The sequence below is a fragment of the Diorhabda sublineata genome, chromosome 2 (assembly GCF_026230105.1).
Source record: "Diorhabda sublineata isolate icDioSubl1.1 chromosome 2, icDioSubl1.1, whole genome shotgun sequence".
Lineage (NCBI taxonomy): Eukaryota > Metazoa > Arthropoda > Insecta > Coleoptera > Chrysomelidae > Diorhabda > Diorhabda sublineata.
This window is the reverse complement of record NC_079475.1, coordinates 1,296,072-1,319,541: the sequence shown is the minus strand read 5'-3', so window position 1 is coordinate 1,319,541 and position 23,470 is coordinate 1,296,072. Positions and strand designations below refer to the sequence as shown.

Genomic DNA, 23,470 nt, shown 5'->3' with positions numbered 1-23,470 from the left:
AGATATATCCGAGGCTCCTGCAGAACTACAAATGGAGTTCATTGATTTAGGGCAAGATAGTATCATCAAATTCCTTTTTAACGCTAAAAAGGATCCCATAGAAATCTGGAAAAAGGCTGTTGAATATCCATGCCTTCGAGAACATGCTCGCCGTTTACTTTCCTGCTTCGGAAGTACCTACTGTTGCGAGACAACATTTTCTCTCATGTCAAAAATAAAAACAAATTTAAGAACGCAAATTACAGAAGCACATTTAGAGGATCAATTAAAGTTGTGTGCTACGAAGCTTGATCCAAATATACAATTACTGTCAAACAAAAAACAAAGCTAAATAAGTCACTAACTTAGTGAATAAAAAAATATTTTTCATTGTATTTCTTTATAATATTTTTATATTATTTTATATGTATATTGTATTTAAAATTTTGTATTATATTTTATTTTTTCTATTTAATGCAATAAATTGTTAAATCTATAGAAAAACTATAATTTCACAAGTCACTTTCTTAGGTCAATCAGCTTATGCGCCCTCTCTTATTGCTGCCTAATTTAAATGTGGTCTCTAATGGTAAAAAGTTTCCCATCTCTGCTCTAAACTATAATCGTGCAGACTCGCGACATTTGGTAAACGATACGACCATCAATGAACTGGAAGCTCTGCTGTTTTGAAATAGGGGAGGCAAAATTTAGACGATTTATGGTCTATTGATGGCTTGGGAGTTGGTTGTTATTTTCAGAACAACAATATACCAAAAGAGGTCCAGCATATTACTGCAATTTGATAAAACGGAAGCCGAGAGGAGAGGAATCATTTGGCTAAGTTTGTCCTGATAGAAGCAATATTTGCGGAAAATTGCTTGGAGGTCTACACTCCAAATGAATATCTTACAATTGAGAGAAAAATTGGGGATGTTGTGTTCCGCCAATTTATCCATCAAAATATTTGCGATAGTTGATTCAAGAACATTTTATGTTTTACACAAGAAGTTTATGTTGGTAAACAACCAGACGAGCCATTTAATTTTAGTAATAAAACAGAAGACATAGTTATGAGACTCAGCGAGCATTTAAAATATTTTTTACCGTAATATAACTGGTGAACCAATTATCTACTCAGTACCAGATTACTCCGTGAACATAAACTAACATCCAGCTTCAAAAAATGCTTTTATAGTTGTAGTCAATTCCAATTCAGAAGCGACCTTGAACCGACTCAAATTTGTTTTAAATTTAAATTTAAACATTTAAAATTTTGACTCACGAACTTCCTGACATTGTAATAAAAAAATTAACTGGAATACCCAGCTTTGAGTACAAAAAATCGAATCATGTTATAAATGAACAATAAAATTTTTTTTTAAAAATCTGATCAGCATATTTACTTCTTTATTTCCACTTTCTACATCTTGAAGCTATGATTTTTGCCGTACCCATATAGTAAAAAAATGTTTTATTTGAGACATGACCCAAAGATAAGTTTATTTGTTCATCCGATCTCTTCACAGAATGCCGAAAACTGCTAAAGTCGCATTTTTCCATTTTCAGCCTATTTAGAGGCGCTTATTTCTAAACTTGAAGCTATTCTGAAGCGATTCATGGAGATTTTGAGTATTTGGGAGAAATGTACTATCATAATACACAGTGTTGGATACACTAAAAAAACGAAAACCGTCACCAAACGTGTCTGCTTCAACTATTGTTTGATGTATTGTGGAAGTTTTGTTCAGCAGGTAGTTTTCTTACTTGTAAATGATGGTGTAAAAATTCTATGTGTTCAGTCTAATTATTGTATAAGAAATTGCAAGACGTGTAATGTTCATTACTTTAAATGGCTAGCGACAATGAAGTATTTACTTCTATTTTAAATTCAGTATTAGAGCCGGATAAAAGGTATCAAAAGGATTGGGCTCGGTTCACATAATAAACTTCAATATTACATCCTTCTGGATGTCGTCGAGGGTGTTTTTTGGTAATTCCAATTTGGCGATGCCAAAGAGATTTCTTGCTAACGGCAAATGATTGTGGATAAGTGGTTTTTTCAGTTACCTTGTACCTCGAAACGCGTTCCATGGTTAGGAGGTTAGGTTTTTGTTTTTTTTTTCGCAGATATCGTCATGCCACAAAGCAAAACTGTCAAGAAAAGAGATCCAATAAATCTTGATGCCTTAAAAGGTGATGGTGGTGAAGATCCACCAAAAAAATGAGCTTTAGGGAGGCTTCCAAAATGTTTAAAACTAGCCATACCACATTATTTAGAGAGTCAAAAAAATTTGAATACGAGAAAGATAATTATGAATTTTACTCTTAAGCAAGTGTTTACGGAAGAAGAGGAACATTGCTCAGCAGAATATATTGAAAAATTGCTTTAACGTAAATGGTCCAACTAAGAAAATTAGCTAATAAAAAGATAAAGAAATATCCAGTTACATGAGATGCAGAGCAAATTGCTGGTAAGAAGTGGATGCACGGCTTTCTTGAAAAGTATCAAAACACTCTATCAATTCAAAAACCCAAGGCAACAAGTCTGAGCAGATCGACAAGTTTCAATAGAGTTGATGTACACAAATTTTTTGATATCATGAAAGATGTACACAACCGATTCGAACCGGATTTGGAATTTAGATGGGACTGGTGTAAGCACCGTTCAATCGCAGTCAAAAATAATTGCACCAGGAGGAATTAAACAACTAGAAAATGCAACATCAGTAGAGAGGGTAGCCCTCGCTACTATGATAGCAGTAGTTAATGCTACTGAAAACTATATTTCACCAATGCTGATATTCTCTAGAGTTTTTTTAAGACAGAATGCTATTTGGCGCACCTCCTAGAGCAATCTGTGCTATTTGGCGCATCTCCTGGAGCTCCAGCTTTAACTGGCTAGTCAAATGAACAGCTGTTCTCAAAATTTCTTGATTAAGTAAGTCAAAGAAGGCTTTATATTATTCTTGGACAATCACTTTTCATATTTGTCCATTGAAGCAGTCGACAAAGCTTTGGATGCGCAATTATCATAACAAATTTTCCACCTCATACATCAAACAGGCTCCATTTGATTTAACTATATATACTTTACAGCCAAGGTGTATAGTCTTGGTTGTTTAGTAATGGAGGAAGAACGTTTGACATTGAACTTGGAATACAATATAAAGTTTGTGCTACCCACTCTTACTTCATAACTCTTGCGATTTGGTACCTAAATGGATACAAATTGATATGACCAATACAAATTCTTGCGATGATTATTTAATTTTTTTCTGTATGAAAATTTCAAAAAAATGTCCCAATAATTTCAGTTATAAACGAATACTTATTAATGGAATGATGGAATCAGATTGTGATATTAACAAATACATTGTGAGGGGTGCTTTATAAACACCTAATGATTAATATATCGAGTATTTCACATATACGTGATCAGTAATTATCCAAATACGTTTTCGCCAAAACCGTTTATTGGAATATATACCCAAACGCATTATCTATAATATTAATGGATTGACATTTTGTAAACGACATGACAATTTTTCAATGTTAATGCACTGGTTGTATTAGATTGGTACATCCATTAAACAGACTGGTGGCGATAAGATACAAATTCATAATTCTACATCCACTAAATGGATAATTTCACATATTTATTCAAATAAGACCGATTCCGATTCCTTACAGCGCCTATCCATGACTGCATGTCGTATAGGCCTGTCCATTGTGTCTAATATTTCGCAGCCAATCCTTTTCATGTCTTCGTTTTCGTCTCCCTCTAATGGTAAGGTGGAGATCACATTCGACCCACTTCTTTCCATATTGAGTGCCTCATCCCCCAACCAACTATTTGTAGTACTAGAGCCCAAGAAACCCTATCAGTCGGCCTCGAGGGACGCACTTAACTAAATACACTGTTCTGCTAAGTAATATTTCACTAGGCGCTGGGTCGTTCTATTTCATGAACTTCATCCCATACGTTGAAAAGGAGATAACGAAAAGGTGATTTGCCAATTCCAGCTCAATATGTTCTAAAGCTCGCCTCAACAATACCATGTTACCACTGATAACTGGTTCACTTCATTTGAATTGGCAAAAGTCCGTTATGAACGAAAACTGACAATCGTTGGTATACTTCGTAGAAGTAAACCACAGATAACGCCTTCATTTTTATCTGCTACTACATACGGTTCTACCAAATACCTGTATCAAGATAACAAAATGATTCTTGCTCATGTACCAAAACCTAAAAAAAGGTTCTGCTTCTGGAAAACCGGAAATAATTGAATTTTATAACTCAACAAAAGGTGATGTAGATGTCTCAAACAAACTTTGCTATAATAAAACAACGAAAAGGAAGAGCAGGAGATGACCCATTAGGTATTTTTTGGAATACTCGTCATAGCAGGTGTAATATTCAAATAGAACTTAGATTGTGAGGAATTCTCATTTCACGCACGTGCAGACCTCCTCAAAAGCCTTACTTATGGACTCTGAAGAATCAACGCATTTCGAGAGAATTGCGATTCGCAATAGGAAACATTTTGGGCAAGGAACCACCACAATTGTTAGCTACTAACCCAACAAGTAATCTAGTGCAGAAAAGAAGAAGGAAGGTATATTTATTATAATTCTTCGAATGACAAGAAGGGCAACTATTTTTTTCCAAATTTGGGTGGAGAACACAAAATGATTGTGTGTCCCAAATGTGCTACTAATGATAAACATTTTGATTACTACCTTATTACTTTGATTATTTTTATTGATTGTGATTTATCAAACATGTTTTTGAAACCGAAAAAGTACTAATCCTATAGCTAGTTAGAAAAATGGTTTCAAAAGTACTTCACTTTGTTCTTTGATAAGACTGAATAATGTCTTTTCACCTTATTATTGTTGTTACCAAATGACAACCGATAGTTTCTAAATAGATATTATTTTTGCTTCAATCTGAAGTTAAATTTTCAAGTGAAATAATAATTTTATTGGTGTAGCTTATGAAACTGAATGTGATTGTTCATAGGTAGAATACAAACTGTTATCACAAACTACCAAGTGACAAGAGTTCCTTATAAAATATTCATTTTGCTTTGGAAAAAAGTTGAAAAATGTGTTCCTGATTTTTTGTGTTATCAGATTGGTGGTTAAAAATGATGGTAATTCGACTGATGTATTGATCTACAGGAAATAAAATTGTTTTCTTGATTCTAAGCCATTTTTTAAAAGAAAACCATCTTTACTATTTATGATGATACATTCCACATTACCGTTAGAGGGTGAATTAACAATTTCGTATAGTTTTTATAGTATTAACACGTCTTAATATCTCATAATGTGTTAGTTTAGCTGTCCACGGTATTTCAATGATTCTCATATTTCAGAAGCTTCCAGTTCATTAATTTCATTCTTGTTTGTTCATACCATAAAAGGACATCCACGACAAGTATCATTTAATTGTTCTTAACCCTTAAACTGGCAAGATATTAACCAATGACTTTTTTTCTTGTTTTTATGATTTTCTATCATTTAGACAAGTAAGTTGTCAAATTTTGAACCGTATTTTTTACTAAGGTTTAGGAGGTACTGAGATTCATAGTTATTTATTAAAAAAATCTGATAACTAAATTGTTTATTTGGATTTGAAACGTGAAAATTTTGACATATAATGGTGGTATATTTTCATCTAATGAGAAACTGTCTTATTCGTCCAGAATTTCCACATCGTAGTTTCTCTAGCTGTACCACCAAAATATTATTTCTAAACTTAACTTTTTGTAACTTACGCCTCGCATTTCGTCAGAGCGTAAAATAGATGAAATTGCTGTACTTGCAAACAAATATATGTTTTCGAACTGCTGAAACTTGGCTTAAATATTTGCTTTCAAAAACTTTTTAAAGACAACGTCTGTCGATTAATGTCAGAGTTGATTTGACAAAATTGGAAATGTCGCTTCAGGCTGTAATCTTTGAGCTCTGATTGATCTTAAACCGACTATTAAACATACTTTTACTTCACCAATGAGTAGCAGGAGCGAATTTTATATTTTGAATCCTATCGAATGTTCGCTAAAATTTTCTTCGAATTCTTCAATTACCAGAAATGTGACAATTAATATTTCGCGGCTGGAACAGTTCCACAATTTCAATCTATTTGTTCCAGCTTTCTAGGTACCGGCATGGAGTAGCTCCAGATATTTACACAACTAAAAATAATAATTCAAAGGAATAACATTCCGTTGATAGAAAATGCTACAAAATATCTATGTAAATCTAACATGTGAGTTTATTATTAGCTTCTATCAATAAGTCCCATAAAGTGATCTAGAAGCTGCACATTGCTGATCAAAAGCTTTCGATCGATATCAAATTATCAAAATAAATTTTTTCGTTAACATATTGCAGTAGATGAAATCCGAGAACATGATCACATCTCAGAGATAAAAATTAAATCGAAATTATTCATTTCATCCGGAAAATTCGACCCCAAATAAACAAAAAACGTTTTACTTGTAGATAAGGTCATAGATACAGTATTTTGGAATGTGTAATATTCACAGATTATTTAGAGAAGGAAATAAACGATTTTCTGACCCGATTCGGTACCGAAATTGAGAAAAATCAACCGCATTTGTACGATAAGCAATATTTCATCTCTTGTTCACTTGTTTTGTATTGTTATGATTAGTTACGTTAGAGTTAATCACCTCATCCTTAATATTCACCTGATTTGGCTACTTTAGATTATTTTATATTCGCAAATTTGAAAAATCTGCTTGGCGAAAACACATTTCAGTCAAATGAAGAAGTGATGACATAGACAAACGCATATTTTGTTGATCGAACCAATTGGTGTATGTCGTCCTTCTCAATTTGATCTCATAATCTTGTTTCGCGATGTCTTCTCCAGGTCGACTATTAAATTCTAAGTCACAAGGAAGCATTATTTCACGTCCAAACAGAATTTTCGCAGGTGTTTCACCGGCGGATCGATAATACATTGCAAATCAAATAGACATAGATACTGATTTCAATCTCTCTAGTGACTGGAAACTACTTTGGAAAGATATCTACCAATTATCCAGTTCGACCATTCTATCATATTGTGGATATAATGCGGTCTTCTTCATTCCCAACTGGTCGCAGATTTCCTCGATCACATGGCTCTCTAAGTTTCTTCTTTGATAGCCGTGGACTAACAAGGGCACATTGGCTGGTAGATTATTCCGCGAATACTTCCACGACAGTTGTGGCTTCCACAATCCACTACGACTAGGATGTCGTCTGAATTAATCCAGCGATATCCATAGCAATCCTTTCGAAAGGACTTAAAACATTATAATGTTTCATTGGTGACTTACTTTTTCGATGTGGTCCATTACTCGTAACACAAGTCCTTCACATCATCGGAGCTGTTCATCCAATAAAACCTTTCACGCACTCGCTTAAGGGTTTGCTTTACTCCCAGATAATCTTTCGATGAACTGTCCTGTAACTTCTTCAGGACCTCGGCTACTCTCGTTCTCGGAATGAATAGCTGTTCATTCTCTCGATCATTCCATCTGATTGTCAATATAATGCATTCCCAACTGGTCACAGATTTCCTGGATCACATTGCTCTCGAACTTCCTTCTTTGATCGCTTTGGACAACCAAGAGCACACCATATTGGTTGATAGATCATTCCACCAATACTTCCACAACACTTGTGGTTTCCATAATTCACTACGACTAGGATGTCGTCTGAATTAGTCCAGCGATATCTAAAGCAATCTTTTCGAATGGACTTCCAACATTATAATGTTTCATTGGTCCTTCACATCATCGGAGCTGTTCATCCAATAAAACCTTCCACCAAATCGCTTAAGGGTTTGCTTTATTCTCAGATGACCTTCAGATGGACTGTCCTGTAGCATCTCGGCTAATCTCGTTACCGGAATGACTAGCTCTTGAAACCATCATCGTTCTCAGAGATTATTTTTAAAAGGCCCCTCTTCTAATACAAGGGAGTCCCAATAAGCTTCTAGTGCCGGTGAAAATCTTGACACTTCTTACCAGGTAGGCCTTCCTTCCATTGCTGAATTATTTTTAGGTGAGTGAATCATTCTCCTGATCTTCTTTGATCCTTGTTGGTGACCATTCTTCATTCACCACTACAGTAAAACTACGGCTTCCTTTGATTCGGCTTTGTTACAGTGGGAGCAGTCTGCAGAGATCTCGTCTCTGGGATTCCTAAACTGCATTAACCACTTGAGTGCTGCACGGTCAGTACCATAAAGATACAGGTACCACGCCTAAAGTTCTTTTCTAGTGAGGCAGTAGTTCCGATCTGGTCTCTTCAATGTTTCCAACTCCTTATGACAGTGGAAAGCTTTAGCTTCTTCCGTGAGTCGAATTAATGGCTTGGTAATATCTCCAAAGGAAACTCCTAACTTAATGTTTGTCGATTGGATGCGTCCATCGCTGTATGGAGGATCCTCAGCCACTCCTTCATTGCTCAATATATCTCCTGGAGAGTCGACTCAGTTTTTCAATAACTGACACTTCTTTGGGTTTAGCATGAGTTCAGCGTATCAAATGTCTTTCCTAATAACACAATGTCGTCCAAATGTTCAGGGATATATACCAAGATAACGTTTCCAAGACGTTTTCCGTAAGAGTTACTTTCAGTCTCTGAAGACGATAATTTGGTTATCGAAACGCGCGTCAGACAGTGTAATTGTTGATGTGGTTGAATTTTCTTCGTCTATTTCTGCTTTTGTATATTAGTAACTGTTAGTAACTGTTAGTATTTATCATATAAAAATCACCCTGTATCAATATTCTAAACGCGTCAAGATTTTAATGAGTTTTTAAGTGTGGTTGATGATTATTTCACAAGAGTTAAGAGTCCTAATTCGGTTCTGCGGTTCCTTAACATTATTTGACAGACGACAGCCGCGGGCATATTAAAATTGACTTACTGACGCGTATAATAAGGGCACCGTCGACAAGGGGCGGTATTTACGAAGAAAATATTTCAGCACCCCTTCGCGGTAGAAAATTAATTACTACCTAGTTAAATCTCTTCTACTACATCCAACGTATTACGTTGACTCTCTAGTCTTGGTTGTACTTTCACTTACTTACAAGATACCCCAAAATTTCGTTTAATACTTGGTTAATAATTTTAATGTTGTGAGCAATGAAGTTTTGAAAGGGATAACTGAATGCAAATTTTGTTCAACAGGGAGTTTCAGAATTTGAGCAGGATGATAATTTTATCAATTTTTATTATCACTTTTCAATTGATGGTTTAGAATCATTCCAAAGCATATTGTGAACATTTTTTGTGTTTTTTGTTCAAAACGTCAAAGTGAGGGATGAATTTAAAAAACATCAACTGCGTGGAAGTGTTTGAATCGTATGTAACGTAAATAAATACACCATCAAGTAGATTAAATTATCTGATACTCATAACTGTACTTATCAGATTGTATTTCATATTAATAATGATGATGAAAATAAGAATTTGAGGGTAAGAATTCTTTTACAAAATCGATTGTTTACTTATTGTTTATTACTTCGAATTTCTCAACAGCATCATAAACATCTTTGGCAAAAATTTTTGGTAACTGGAATGCAGCGAAATGTCCTCCGTCAAAATCTGTCAAATGTACAAGGTTCAAGAAAATATCTTTCAGCATACCGTCAGGTGTATAAAAGTCGTTCGAATATCTGGAACATGCTGTGGGTACATGTATTGGTTGTCTAAAACAAAAATTGAACTAAAATAGTTTATTTGTTCATATTTTCTAATATAAAGAGATAGACATAACTCGACCAATCTAGCGAACTAAAAATTAACTGCCTAAACAAAGATAAAAATCTTTTAGGCATATCATTGAAACATTAGGGTAGTTGGGTTGAATTTTGTAGATTTATATAAAAAAAACTCAGAGAAAAGAATTTTATAAACTATTGAGAAGTTACAGTTCAGATTTCATTTTATATTTATTCAATTAAAAATTATACAGGGTGTTTCAAAAAATAGAGATCCCGTCTCTAGGATAGATAGAAAACTGAAATTTATTTGGAGTTTGATCAGTAAAGAAATATTTTTAACGCCACCCGTATTCAAGATAAAGAGCGTTGAAGAAAATTGATAATTTTCAAATAAAAAAGTTCTGAAAACGAGTTTCATCACCATTTTGGTGTAAAATTGATTGATGTTTGGGTAAACATAAAATTTGGCTATATTCAATGTTATGTTCAATACTACTTGCTACTAACCATGTAACTAGCGCCCTCCATAAGAGTCAAGATGTGGGGCATCCTTTTTCGGTCTGAATATTTAGGATTGATCTTGTTCTTCCTTATTCAGCAATGATTTTGGTCTTCTCTATCGCTCTGGGTCTTGGTCTCGCTTATTTAAGATTGATCTTGGTTTTGGTCTTGATTGTGCGGATTTGCTTATTATGTCTTGACTTATTTAGGTACTAGACTGGTCTTGCTTCCTGTTTTTGGACATAACATTAGTTTTTCTTTTGCGCCTGGGTCTTCTTGTTTCTTATTAATGATGAATTTTGGTTTTGATCTTTCTTGTTCGGTCTCAAATTATTTAATCATGATGTGGGCGTTCCTTTTTTGATCTAGGTCTTCAGGATTGATCTTGCTCTTCCTTATTCAGCAATTTAGGTCTTCTCTATCGTCTATGAAATGAATAAACAAAATTTTCTTAAATAATCCCCTTGAGCTTACGGAAGATTTATACTGCAGCAATAATAACCTCATCCTTCAAGGCAAGTGTGTCATCAGAAGTTAGTCTCTAGTGTGTTCTCGTGGACCCATTTGCTCTGACGTGGTCACACGGTTGCACTTGTTGTTCAGAGTTAGCAAACGCTGTACTAATCAGCTTGTTGATACCTATAAATTCATCCACGTGTTTTTTATAAGTTTTTTATAAGTTTCCACCATCTCGCGCACAGTAGATGAACTGCCACTACGATTTCGTGAATTATTCTCACGTTTTCTTCATTGGTAATCGTTTTATGGACACTTGGGCGTGGTTACCAAAAACCAATGTCACTACGATTACTATCACCATACTCATTTCATATAAACATATTTGTTGAGAAAATGTGAAACGCGAACCTTTACCCAGTGTTCATAAAATGTATATGTGTGTATGTGATGAAAAAACCTTTTCTATGATGTTACTTCGACTTCGTCCATGGCAAATTCACTCACATCAATCATTTTCTCGAAGTTTTGTCCCATCATCATCTGGGTCAACTTAAATTCATTATTGATACAGTTTTCCTACAATATATATTGTCTAACGAATTCAATGGATCATCTGAGCTCATTTTTTTATAAAAATATTAGTTCGTAATTGTTGAAACAAAATCATTAGTAGCATTCACAAATTTTCATTTGCAGCTTCTCCACCCTCATCCATTCATTTAGTGAATCAATTAGAATATCTCTCTTATCATGTAACAAACAGAATTTTCGAAATATTTGAACTTTTTCATCTCATCAGATCTGTTGAAGATAAAATTTCCAATGAATACCATGCAATACATGGAATTCCTTGCTTGGATTATCCTTTGATTCATTGGATCTCTAGTTTTTGTATAGCACGTGGTTTTTTTGAATAATTTGTAGGAAGGTCTATTCATTTATTTGTTTTGTTTCTTTATGTTGAGTCCGAAAAAGTCTTTAAGGAAACTCTTGATTTAAATATAAAGAGTTTTGTAGCGCAGTTTAGTCAGTTTTAAGTAAATAGTCGTAGTGATTAGAACGAATTACTAAAGTAATCGCAGAAATTATTCAATTGATAGTGATTTATTATAAGTGCAATGCAGTGTATAGTATGTAAATAAACTAAGACAGTGTCTATTAGTTGACCAAAAAAGAAATGAGAAAAACTTCTTATTCTTCTACTTTTTCATCCTACGTTAAAGGACTGAGTCCAGTGTTTACATCAATGATTTCCTGTATCCGGCTGGGATGATGAAGATAAATATTTATTAATGAACGAATATCCAGCCCAATCATCTTTTCACTTGAGTGAAACTGAAACTTCAAGAAATTTCCAACACGGTTCACGCAATTCAACCTGCTAGAATACGGTCTCTGAATGTGAGAAAAGTATAAAAGCGAGTTAAAACTGATTGGAAACTTTAAGAAAAAAAGATCAATACTTGAGTAGGACACAAGAAAATTTTTCTCACCCCAAAATTCCTTTTTCTGTAACAGCGCGGTTGAAAGTTTCCGCGTACAATCTAAACGAAGTCGTAGCAGAATTGGTTATCCAATAAATCATGATGTTATCAAGCAAATCGTCATATGTGAAATATTCTAAGAGTCCACCGTCCTCTCGGTTTTGCCATGTCTTATTTGTACCTGTAGTGAACTTTTCCAGTATATATGCAGCTAATCCTATCGGAGATTCGTTCATAGCAGCTCCTGAAATAAAACAAACCAATTTTAGATACTTTAAACAAATGCTTTCAAATTATTCCGATAAAATATCTGTTTACCTTCACAATCACCTAAGTCACGCTGTTCCTAGCTCATGGAGGTTTTCTAGAATCTTAGAATCTTCCGGTCGTCACCAGCTTATGTTCTTTATGTTCACAATAGTTTGATACGTGCAGATGTGTAGTTCCCTTTTCTATTCCACCGTACTGTCCTATACATCTCTAAAAATCATTTCCGCTTAATCTTAGGGATTCACCCTTATAGTAAAATATGTATCTTTCCGATTTTTTCCTTCTACACAGCTTAATATGTTCCTCAATCAAAGAATAGGGAATTTTCGCTGCAGTTTCATGATCAGTTAATGATTGGGTGATTCCTACCTTCACCATGACATATTAAATTCCATTGCATTGAATTCCTTATAACCAGGAATTTAGAGCAGCTCTACCATCAAATTGAGTGCATTTTAGTTTTATATAATGAACTTTAAATCCACGGACATGTCGCTGCACTGCCTGTGCAGATGTTTACACTGTTGTTATTTTATTATCTTGTGCAGCTATCTTAAGCTTATATTCTTCGAGGTAGGATGTGTCCTTCCTGGCAGTTGAAAACTCCTCCACTTAACTCGCCTTTTTGGATCTATTTTAGTTCTATGCCTTACTGTTGAAAACGTTCACATATTTCCTGTCAAGTAAGTATTCCCTTAAGAGGGCATAATAAGGATTCTGAATTTCTATGGCTTGTGGCAGTTTTATTCCATCATCTGGGTAGCTTCTGGTAGCGCACCTTGGTAGCCTGTTCGCTGATGTTAATTTTCAGAGGCTTTCAGGACATCCGTGGTTGCTATGAGTTCACAGGATAACTATCGTAGTGGAATTCAACATAACTAAATGTTTGACATATAGTGAGATGTAATATTTCAAATCGACTATGAGTTTGATATAAGATTTGGTGATGTTATTATTTTTGTCATGTGAAACAACAAATACACTCGAGTAGTTCGAGTGGTGCATGTCGTGTGGAGATGCCTTTAGATATTGATCTTGAACTTTTGTAGGTTGTAGCGTTCGTCAAAGACTTGGTAGCTGATACCACAGGCTTGAACTTCTTCGAGGAAAAGCAAACTTGTTGTTCATGAACTACGTTTGGTTGACGAATAGGTCTTGTGCAATCGGTAAAACAGAGTCAGATCAGCCACCTGATCTAAGCTTTCAAAGTTTCTGGTTCACTTTGGATCGCCTATAAGTCGAACTGCTCTATTTGCTGATTCAGGACTATAAACAGGACTCCCACTCTCAACGCTCAACAAGTTAATGTGCGTTGATGGTGACGGAATATTTATGACAGTATTCTGGGGCTTAGCTGTATTAAACTCATTAAACAACAAACCGTACGATTTTCATTTATTTTGGCATGCGATTTGTCAAGTACGATTGGTCTGAATTCCCAATTTTCCATAGCTTCAGCCTATACGTAGTTGATAAAGGTCAGGTTAATCTATGATCACAAAAACTGTATTCATGGTCGTTAATTATGTTAGTAGACTCAAGATTTGCTGATTAGCGACCTTCTTCATGATCTTTGCTATGGCTAGGACTTAAATGGTTTATTGATGTCCAAATCTTTGAGAACTTTTTCCACATCTCGGTAGGGTATGAGGATTGGAAATATTATGATTGGTGAGCAAAGATCTCATACACGTCAAAATACTGTAGTTTATCAATTACTCCACGAATTCTGAGCAATAGATAGAAAAATATATAGATCTTGATGAATTTTGGAAGCTCATCGATGCAAAAGTTACAATTGGGTCTGGGTATTGACAGAAAACATCTGAGAATTCGTGTTTAACCTGCTCTAATGCAAAATTGATTGTGTTTATTATACCTTCAGTCTCTGAAGATGGTAACGTGGTTATCGAAACGCGTGTCAGTATGGAAGTATATATTCCAACTTACTCAACTTACCTAATGTATCTGGCTTCGTAGACTGTTCATGAAGATATCCTGATTCTCGAATTGTATCAAAAAAACGTTCTTTCACAGGAAACACTCGATCATAATGTTCTGGTCGAACATACCAACTAGGAAAAGACGGAAAGATACTAGCTAATAATGATTTAACGTATTTCTTTAGTGTCAAAACAGTACACATATTACTGTGAAATCCTAGTACTACTTCGGGATAGAGAACTGCTAAATTTCTGAGGATGATCGCTCCAAAATCCCCTCCTTGAATGTAAAATTTCTGGTATCCTAATGAGTGCATCATATTTTTGAAAACAAGTGCGATGTTATCAGGACTCAGGCCTGGTCTGATGGCAGGTTTTGAAAAACCATATCCTGAAAAAATATAGAGATAGTCGTGATTGAGTTTAGACGAAAAAAATTCCATTCGATTGTATCGAAATTTTATAAATATATTTTGGAAACTGATACATCCGATGAATTTATTTTTATATCTTACTCTAATAGAGGGCTTTAGTTACACGGTTCGTACCAAGTTGTATTGAACATAACTTTGTCAGTATAAGATTTAATAAGCAAAAGGTACTCTTGATAAAATTCGATACAGTTTAAGGAATATTTTCGTTTAAACATTATGAATTAATAACCGATGCTGGTATGAAGTGATGATAAATGTATCAATTAAACAAAAAATCACAAATGAGAATTCGAAAAAAAGCTAGTAACATAAAATTCAATTGGAGCAGGTGCTCAAAATATTCCATTAATCTTCCAAACAGTTAGGAGTCAGCTATGGGATCATTTAAGAGATATTGATTTCTCTCTTTCATTTCTTGGGGTGAATTAACCTCTGTAACATAAACTTTTTCTTCAAAACAAGACAAACTGTGTAATCCAAGGGATTGAAATCACATGACCGAGGAGGCCAATGAATCGGAGCTTCTGAACTTCTACCAATCCATCGATATCTTGTAACAGTGCGGTGGAACTCCTTAAAGTTGTTGTCTAAACATTACTATACTATACAGGTATAATTCTCAGTGGACGTAGTTTCAATCTCAATCTGTATCCCAATTTTTACCAAGTTCATCAAATTTACCTGGAATATGAGGTACAATTACTTCAAAGACAAAATCTCTTCCTTCTTGCGGTGTTGTCAATATCGGTAAAATGTCATAGAACTCCCTCACAGAACCAGGCCAACCATGTAAAATCAACAATGGTACTTTTTTAATATTTTGCGGTACAATCGGTTTGATATGAATGAAATGAATATCCAATCCTTGAATATTAATTGTATACTGTGGAAATTTATTCAAATACTTCTCTTGTTTTCTCCAATCATATTTCATTCTCCAATAATCCACAATTTCTTTTAAAAGATTGGTGTTCATCCCATATTGTTGTTGGATGCCTTCTAGTGGGGGTGTAAATGGTCGATGATGATCTAATCTGTACTGCAAATCTTTCAAAACCTGAAACAAGCACAAATAATTGTACAAAACTTAACTCGACTGCTCAAAATTCAAATTCGAAATTTCAACCTCAACCTCAAAACCATAATTCAATCCTAAAGGCACAAAATTTTTCTATACTGACAGAATGTTTTCAATGTATGATGTAAGTCAGCTCCTTTACACTTTATTTGAGTGATTTATCAAAATAAATGATTGAAATATGATAAAAAGTACACAATATCAATTGGAGAGTTTATATGTGAATTTTTGGTAGATTTTTCAAATTGGTACGACATCTAGTCGATGTTCTGGTCACCTCAACAGAGCGACTGCGAATCCTGGAAATATCTCGTGTTTCACCAATCTCTTCAATACGAGTGGCAAATGTCGCAGTTGGTTTTGGCCAGCTGAAACATCTGCGTGAGGAAAGAAAACAATTATTTCACGTTCTTGTGGAGTAAACCGATTAATGAAGTGCCGATTTGTATTCTCTGTTTTTTTACTTCACCAATGAGAGAACTAGAAAGATATTTGGCGTTATGCGCAGAAATCCCTTAGGATTTTCCATTTCAAATTGATCACTATTTCTCCACCTGTTATATTTTTTCATATAATGTTCAACGTTCCAATGTTGAACCGTTGAAAATCTGTTTTCGAATATCTCGAGGTGGTATTTTGAACACCGTCCACATTTACTGGTTTTTTGCCACTTAGTAAATATGGTAGGATTTAGTGAATAGCGTTCCTGTTAATAATTTGTCCAGGTTTCAGCATTAAAATAAACAATCTTCTCCAGAACGACAATGAATGATCTACATCTATCAATTTTTCCAATCTACCACAAATAATATTCAATTGTCGACCAATATTTGTTGAGGGTTTTTAAGAGTTCATTGTTTGTCTTACAAAAATTTGCGACCACTGCTGCATTGAGCATGTCATTGCCTTATGTTTGTCTTCCTCATTGTGGGGATTTATGAGTCTTGTAATATCAGCATCGCGGATGTTTTTCGATTATTGCATCCCTAGCTTCATGGAAATCGGAAAGCCTACAACGCTTTTCTCTTATTTGGCTCGCCAAATCGATTTGTTGGATCAAATCCATTTTTCCATTGTTGAAATATGATTGTAACTGAACAATGATTAATTGCAATCATTCTCATTCAAGTTTTTCAATTGGATATCAATAAATATCACACCACCATCTTATAATCCACTATGATTTTAACACCGAATGCTATTTCTGAAAATTCCAGAGAGGAGGTTAAGTTAGGTTAGATTAGGTTGAGTTGAGTTAGGTTAAGTTGAGTTGGGTTTAAATCCCTTTATCTCAAAAATATCTTTCATCATCGTCACAAAAGTAGTCAGAAGTCTGTAGGGTATGTACAAGGTTTTTAGCAGTAAGTATGTTGTTTATTTCTTTCTTGAATATTTCTCTTTGTATGTCCCACAAATTGGAATGAAAGATGTTATGTCGGTTCGTCGGTTCAGTATGAATATATAGGACTCTAAATGATATGGAAACGATACTGATAAGTTCTGAAAGATAGATTAGGTTGAGTTACGTTAAGTTAGATTAGGTGAAGCTAGGTTTGGTTGGGTTGGATTGAGTTTTTGTCTTTGAACGCCAACGCTTCCTTTGAATGTTCTATCCCTTCGTGGATAATCTTATCCTCCACTTAAATCGTCATCAGGAAAGAAAATGTGGTCATCAGCAAACAAAAAGTGTATATTTGTTAATATCTATCTAAAAATTCATTTAGAATTTATTGTTCTTTCTAATGGCCTCTCACAATTTCTTACGAAGTAGTTTCTCATAATATGGAGGGTAGATGTCAAGATTTTGAATGTCATCTTTCAAGGAATTTGCTGTACAAGTATTAGTATTCGGAAACTTGTAAACTAATTAGTTGGGAAAATTATCATGCAATGTTTGTCAGGGGTGACGTTCAGAGATGCGTTAAAATTTTAAAATTACATTTTCTCTTTTCTCACTCCAAGTATCTCCTTTAATTATTTAAATAATATTCACGATGTTTAAGTAACTCATAATTATTTATATGTAGTACACACAAAAAGTATAATCAAGCAATTTTGTCATAATCATTTGGTAATTATCTAGATTAGATTACACCCTCCCGATTTCGTCAAATTTTAGTTTGTTATAGAGAAAATTGTGCTGAGAAATTTGATACATATATGTAGGGCGTGGAAATCATCCCTTTACATTGTTTTACAGCTTTGAAGTTCCATAAAAAGAGAAATAATTTATACATCATAGTTTAGCTTCACATGTCTAACCTAACCTAACCTAACCTTATCTAACCTAACCTAACCTTATCTAACCTAACCTAACCTAACATAACCTAACCAGGTTACACCCCTCCGATTTCGTTAAAATTTTAGTTCGTTATAGAGAAACTTATGCTGAAAAATTTTATATATAAATGTAGGGCACGGAAATCATCCCTTCACATAGTTTTTCAACTTTGAAGTTCCAGAAAAAGAAAAATAATTTATACATTATAGTTTAGCTTTGAATATCAATCAATAAACAGTAATACATAGAAAGTCATAGAATTTTATCTTTTTCATAGTCAAACACCTATAAAAAATAACAATCGATAGTGGTATGTAAATAAACTAGACTAAATTCTCTGCAAATTTTATGATACATGATGTCATCATTAGGTAATGAAGACATGCGAAGCTAAACTATGATGAATAAATTATTTTTCTTTTTCTGGAACTTCAAAGCTGAAAACCATATGAAGGGATGATTTCCGCGCCCAACATATACATCAAATTTTTCAGTATAATTTTCTCTATAACAAACTAAAATTTTAACGAAATCGGAGGGGTTTACTTAATCTAGATAATTACTAATCATTTACTTAATTATTCAAATCAGATTATGAGGCACCTCGACAGATCCGATCTTATAATAATAACAAGACAGGGATGGCTAGAATATGAACTCGTTTCACATTGTTGCAGTTTTATTATTCATCTGAAATACACGATTATATTCTACGAGCTCTTTCTTAGATTCACAATGACTTTCGTTATAGTCTAAAGCAGTGGCGTGATTAACTGAAGAAGTTCACTGCATTTCGTTCAGCGCAACCTTTTATTCTGTGACTTGATGCCGAGTAAATATCTGTCTTTTAATGACTATCTAGTTCTTTGGAAAGATTACAACTAAATAGCCATATACTTTAATACTACTTGTTTCTAAATTTCCCAGAGTTCAATTTTACAAGTGAAGGTTGAACCTCAAACGTGGGTTGCTCCTCTGCAGGGCTGGGGGGTTGTGAAGGTTGCGTGGGTTTGTGTTTGCTGTCCTGGCTAGAAAGGAGGAAAAGCGAACGACTATTGGTCAGAAAAAAAAGGAGTTCTGGTGTAAGTGGAAACGCTCTTCTAGATTAGAGATATACGTTTTTTTGTTGTTTTACTTTTAATTTGAATGGAGGGCTGCAGTCGCATTATACTTAATTGTCGGTCATTTGGATACTAAACCGGTTAAGCAAGTTACAGGAAAATCAAAGTCCCAAGCGAAAGTTTGAAGATATTTGCGCTGGCAATTCGGTTGTTTGAAGACGATGGTTTGAGTCTTTTGGTAATTGAGGATCGTGGAATTGGACGTTAATAAGTATAGATGAAGAAGTGGGGTTAGGATGGACCGTTTTGGGATGTCGGTTAGAGGGATAGAAGGTTCGGATAGGCAATTACCGACTTTGACGCTGGTCTGTATGTGAAATAAAATGCCGTCATCAGTCACAGAATTTCCTCACTTCAATCAAAGTCATTAATGAATTTATGAATCAATACATACTTTTGAGGTTATATATTGAACCTCTCACAGTTGACACTTAATAGATACTTCGCTTTAAGGCAAATTTGATCATTACCATCAATTATTTTCCAACAACCGTTATTTCAGTATCCAGCATACATAAAATTCTGGAGGTTGATTATGGAAGATTCAAAGATTCAACGGGAACGTTGAGGCTTAAATTCTAATTACGATTAGGATACGAGATAAAATGGGGTTCTTACCGGTAACTCTCTTTTAGAATAGCACGTGTCACGATTCACTAAAACGAAGAGATAAAAACTGTGTTCACAGTTGGAGTTATACCGTATGTCGCAATTTATATGAGGATATTTTCGTACAGATGCTCGTAGTATCGGTAGATGGCTTCTGAGATCAATGATGCCTTGAATGAACAAGAAATTTATTGGAAAATTAATAGAAACATGTAATTACAGGGATGATTCGAGAAGTACTAGTCTTGACCTAGAGATATCGGAAGTTGTTTCAAAAATACACAATCTACACAGCATGTTTCAAGATTGAAGATACCACGTTGTTTACTTTTATTTGGAAGCCATCAATATTGAACGTTTAAATTGAATTTGTGAACACAAATATAATTTAAGTACAAAGATTACAGAATTTTAATCTTGAATCTTTTTTTTTCAAAATCAAAAAGACGTGGTATCGAATCTGGTGACTGAGGTAGATCAGGTTTGATTTTTAGAGATCAAAAGTGTCTGGCACGTTCTCATGATAAAGAAGAAATTTGTAGATACATTTTCATGTCTCTTTCTTATGATTCTGTTACTGTTGACATAAGTCGGACATCTCATTATTTAGAAAATAGATTGAAAGATCATCAATGTAATACGAAAGTTTAGTTGCAGGGCTCTAATTCCAGTGTGATTTGTTGATCTCGAAAAAGCTTTATGTTTATGTTCGACCTATTCAGAATATATACAGAAATTCTAAATGTGTAGTGAAACTAACAACCATTCTCGTATTCGAAAAATTTGAGACAAGGCTGCAGGGTGCAGCATTGTTTGAAATATACTTTCAGGAAGCTCTGATTGGTTGAAGAACTGAAATTACAAGAAAGGGAATTGAGATAGACGATAAGTGTTTAACAGCTGTTACAGCTTGCGATGAGGACGATGATGATCATATGATGAGAAAAAGGAAACCCCGAACTACAGATTAGACTATGTAGACAATTTAAATACCTAGAAAGTATTATTTCTGAAGAAAAAACGACAAAAATTACGAAATATAGTGATAGTGAAGCACATTCTAACCCATGAATGCGAGTGCTGCCAACAAATACCTAGATACTGAAGAAAATTGTGCAGGATATGCAGAACAGAGCTTGAACAATGAAGATATTCTACAAAGAAAAGGTCTAGTAAACACTACTTCTGAAAGAATACAGACTAAGCAACTTGTCTGGTACGGACGTATTTATGTATCAAATGCAGAATAGAAGAAAGACGTTTTATTGAATTCATGTTTAAAATGTCTCAATTTCCATAATTTATTTACTAGTTTTGTAAATGGCATATAAGTTGAACAAATCTTGATATTTTCAAAATAGATCCTGAGTTAACCTAACTTTGATTTCAAGATTTTATAGTAACTATCTAAAGAAAAATATTTTTAATATTTTCCTAAGATAATAATGGAAATTTAGTAACTAGTTATAACCTAATAACTTAAAGAACATAAATCATGAATCTTAGATATCCATGATTTCAATATGACTAAATCCAGCTTACCTCATCAGACACGTTAATAGTAAACGGTTTGATTATAGTTTTCACGGAATCTGGATTTCCTGGTCCCCACCAAGTTTCTTTCAATTTTTCTGGTAAACGAGGAGGATCAAGAACTGTCTTTATTTTATAACCAACGAAAACTGATACTAATAACACAAATATTCCTAGTTTTCCCATGTTAACCAAACGATACTGACGAATATGTTTTAAAGCTGATAAATATTGTGTTCAAGGACTCAGTTAGTTTCCTTGCTTCACAGGTGTGGCTCTGAAATATTGTCATAGCTTTATGTATAAAAGTACTACTAAACAATACAATTTACCGATCAAAATTAATTATAAAACTAGGTTTCTCATGAATCAATCTTTTTTTCGTGATGAATCTTCGTGATAGGTGTTTTTTCATATAAAATCAGTTGGAAGTCACACTGAATCATAAAGAAAAACTTATGAAAAGGTATACGAAATATCCTTCTTCATCTAAAAGAACAGAATTCTACTAGAAATTCCTCCATATTTCATTTTCACCCTATACGATCTCAGCTATTCAATCAATTTGCATCAGCAATTCCATAATTAGAAACCAGAAATTCACTAAGTATAAGATACGGACTATAAATAGAACGAGGAAAAACTCTTTGAATAAATAAAAGAGTTTTTGAGAGACGATTTATGTGAGAAGTTGGATGTAGTTTTAGATGAAACATAACTTGAACTGTTTTTTAAGGCTTTTATAATTCAATTCACAACGAATTACCATCTACAATAGATGTTACCAGATTACAAAACATCATGTCTAGCACATGACCCTTCAATTGCATACAATGATCGGATGTTTTCTCTTTATAGTGAATGTTAGATCGAAATTTCTAAAAACATCAATCAGAACAAAGAACCCTTGAATATTGTGGATGGTATATACAATTTTTGAATATACTAGGTCTAAAATGAGTTGGATACTCTTGAAGGATTGACAGACATTGTTGGCCAACGTACTATAGCTAATTTCATTTTGGTTGTGGTAGTAGTCAAGAAGTATGTTTAATTTTTTCCTACTTTTGTAATTGTATTAGATTTTTTACTTTGGATACCTAAAAAAAAGCAGCGTCAAAATTAATTTATCAAAAGAAATTACAGAAGTGATTTGAAACTGTATCAATTAATGCCCATTTTAATTAATGTATTTAGTTTATCATTAACGCTTCCAGAAATTCCAGCTCAATTCCAAAATATTTGAAAACTTTTGATAGGAAGATTTTGAATAGAAGTTTTTTGATGGAATTATTTTATTTGTTCTGTTTTTTAGCATTTCATTAGTCGTTTTCAGCTCTGCATATTTCTCAAAACTTAAATCCAAGTTTTAAGTGATGTGGTGTACGTCGTGTAAGTCGATTCATTTAGTATGAATTATTTCAAAATGTTTAATGTTTATCCCTGTATATATATTTTCGATGGAAATCTCCAATTGGGAATGTGATTTATAACAACTTACCACGTTTTGATCGTTCTTCCGTGATAATTACTTAGTTGTATAAATAGATTTTAGATGCTTAATAATTATACTTGGGCAGTTATCAACTATTTATCCACTTACACGGATTTTGTACTGAAGTTTGATACCAATAAACTATTTTTATAATGAAATGCTTTCCACAATGATAGAAAGAATCCTATCGAATGACTACGACCCGATCAATTGACAAACAACAATGAACGAGATCTGGTTTAGTTTCTTCAAAGTTTGTAGGGTTTCATCTTGTCTTTTAGTATGAACTTTGGATAAAATAAACATACACTTAGCCTGTTGCATTGCTAATACTGATTGAGCCATTGATTGTTCATGCATATCATCGGCTTACATTTAAAACCTTCTCAGTTTTGACTCATTTTGCAGGAGGGATTAAAAACCTGAAGTGCGATATACCAATTATATAAACTGATCTTTAAATAACCAATAATTACAGTTGGTAATGACTTGTTCACAATAATTTTTACTAAAAAATAT

General features: G+C 33.9%; 2 protein-coding genes across 2 annotated transcripts in view; one reads left to right on the top strand and one right to left on the bottom strand.

Moving 5' to 3' along the window:
- LOC130452990 (kinesin-like protein CG14535) overlaps positions 1 to 23,470 on the top strand; it is a 252,562-nt gene that overhangs the window by 159,651 nt on the left and 69,441 nt on the right. The window lies entirely within an intron of this gene.
- Positions 9,518 to 21,676, bottom strand: LOC130452991 (juvenile hormone epoxide hydrolase 1-like). The gene is made up of 5 exons (XM_056792559.1): positions 21,466 to 21,676; positions 15,516 to 15,891; positions 14,417 to 14,791; positions 12,197 to 12,431; positions 9,518 to 9,728 (listed from the first exon to the last, which is right to left on the bottom strand). Exons 1-5 carry the CDS (start codon positions 21,640 to 21,642, stop codon positions 9,524 to 9,526), a joined length of 1,368 nt encoding a protein of 455 aa, XP_056648537.1. The 5' UTR covers positions 21,643 to 21,676; the 3' UTR covers positions 9,518 to 9,523.

What these genes read in the sequence shown, in the direction of transcription:
- LOC130452991 (XM_056792559.1), bottom strand. Translation starts at nt 21,642, where the DNA reads ATGGGAAAACTAGGAATATTTGTGTTATTAGTATCAGTTTTCGTTGGT. An exon ending in CTATTAACGTGTCTGATGAG is followed by an intron (nt 15,892 to 21,465) that starts GTAAGCTGGATT and finishes TGCTTGTTTCAG; the next exon opens with GTTTTGAAAGATTTGCAGTA. An exon ending in TACGAAGCCAGATACATTAG is followed by an intron (nt 12,432 to 14,416) that starts GTAAGTTGAGTA and finishes GTTTTATTTCAG; the next exon opens with GAGCTGCTATGAACGAATCT.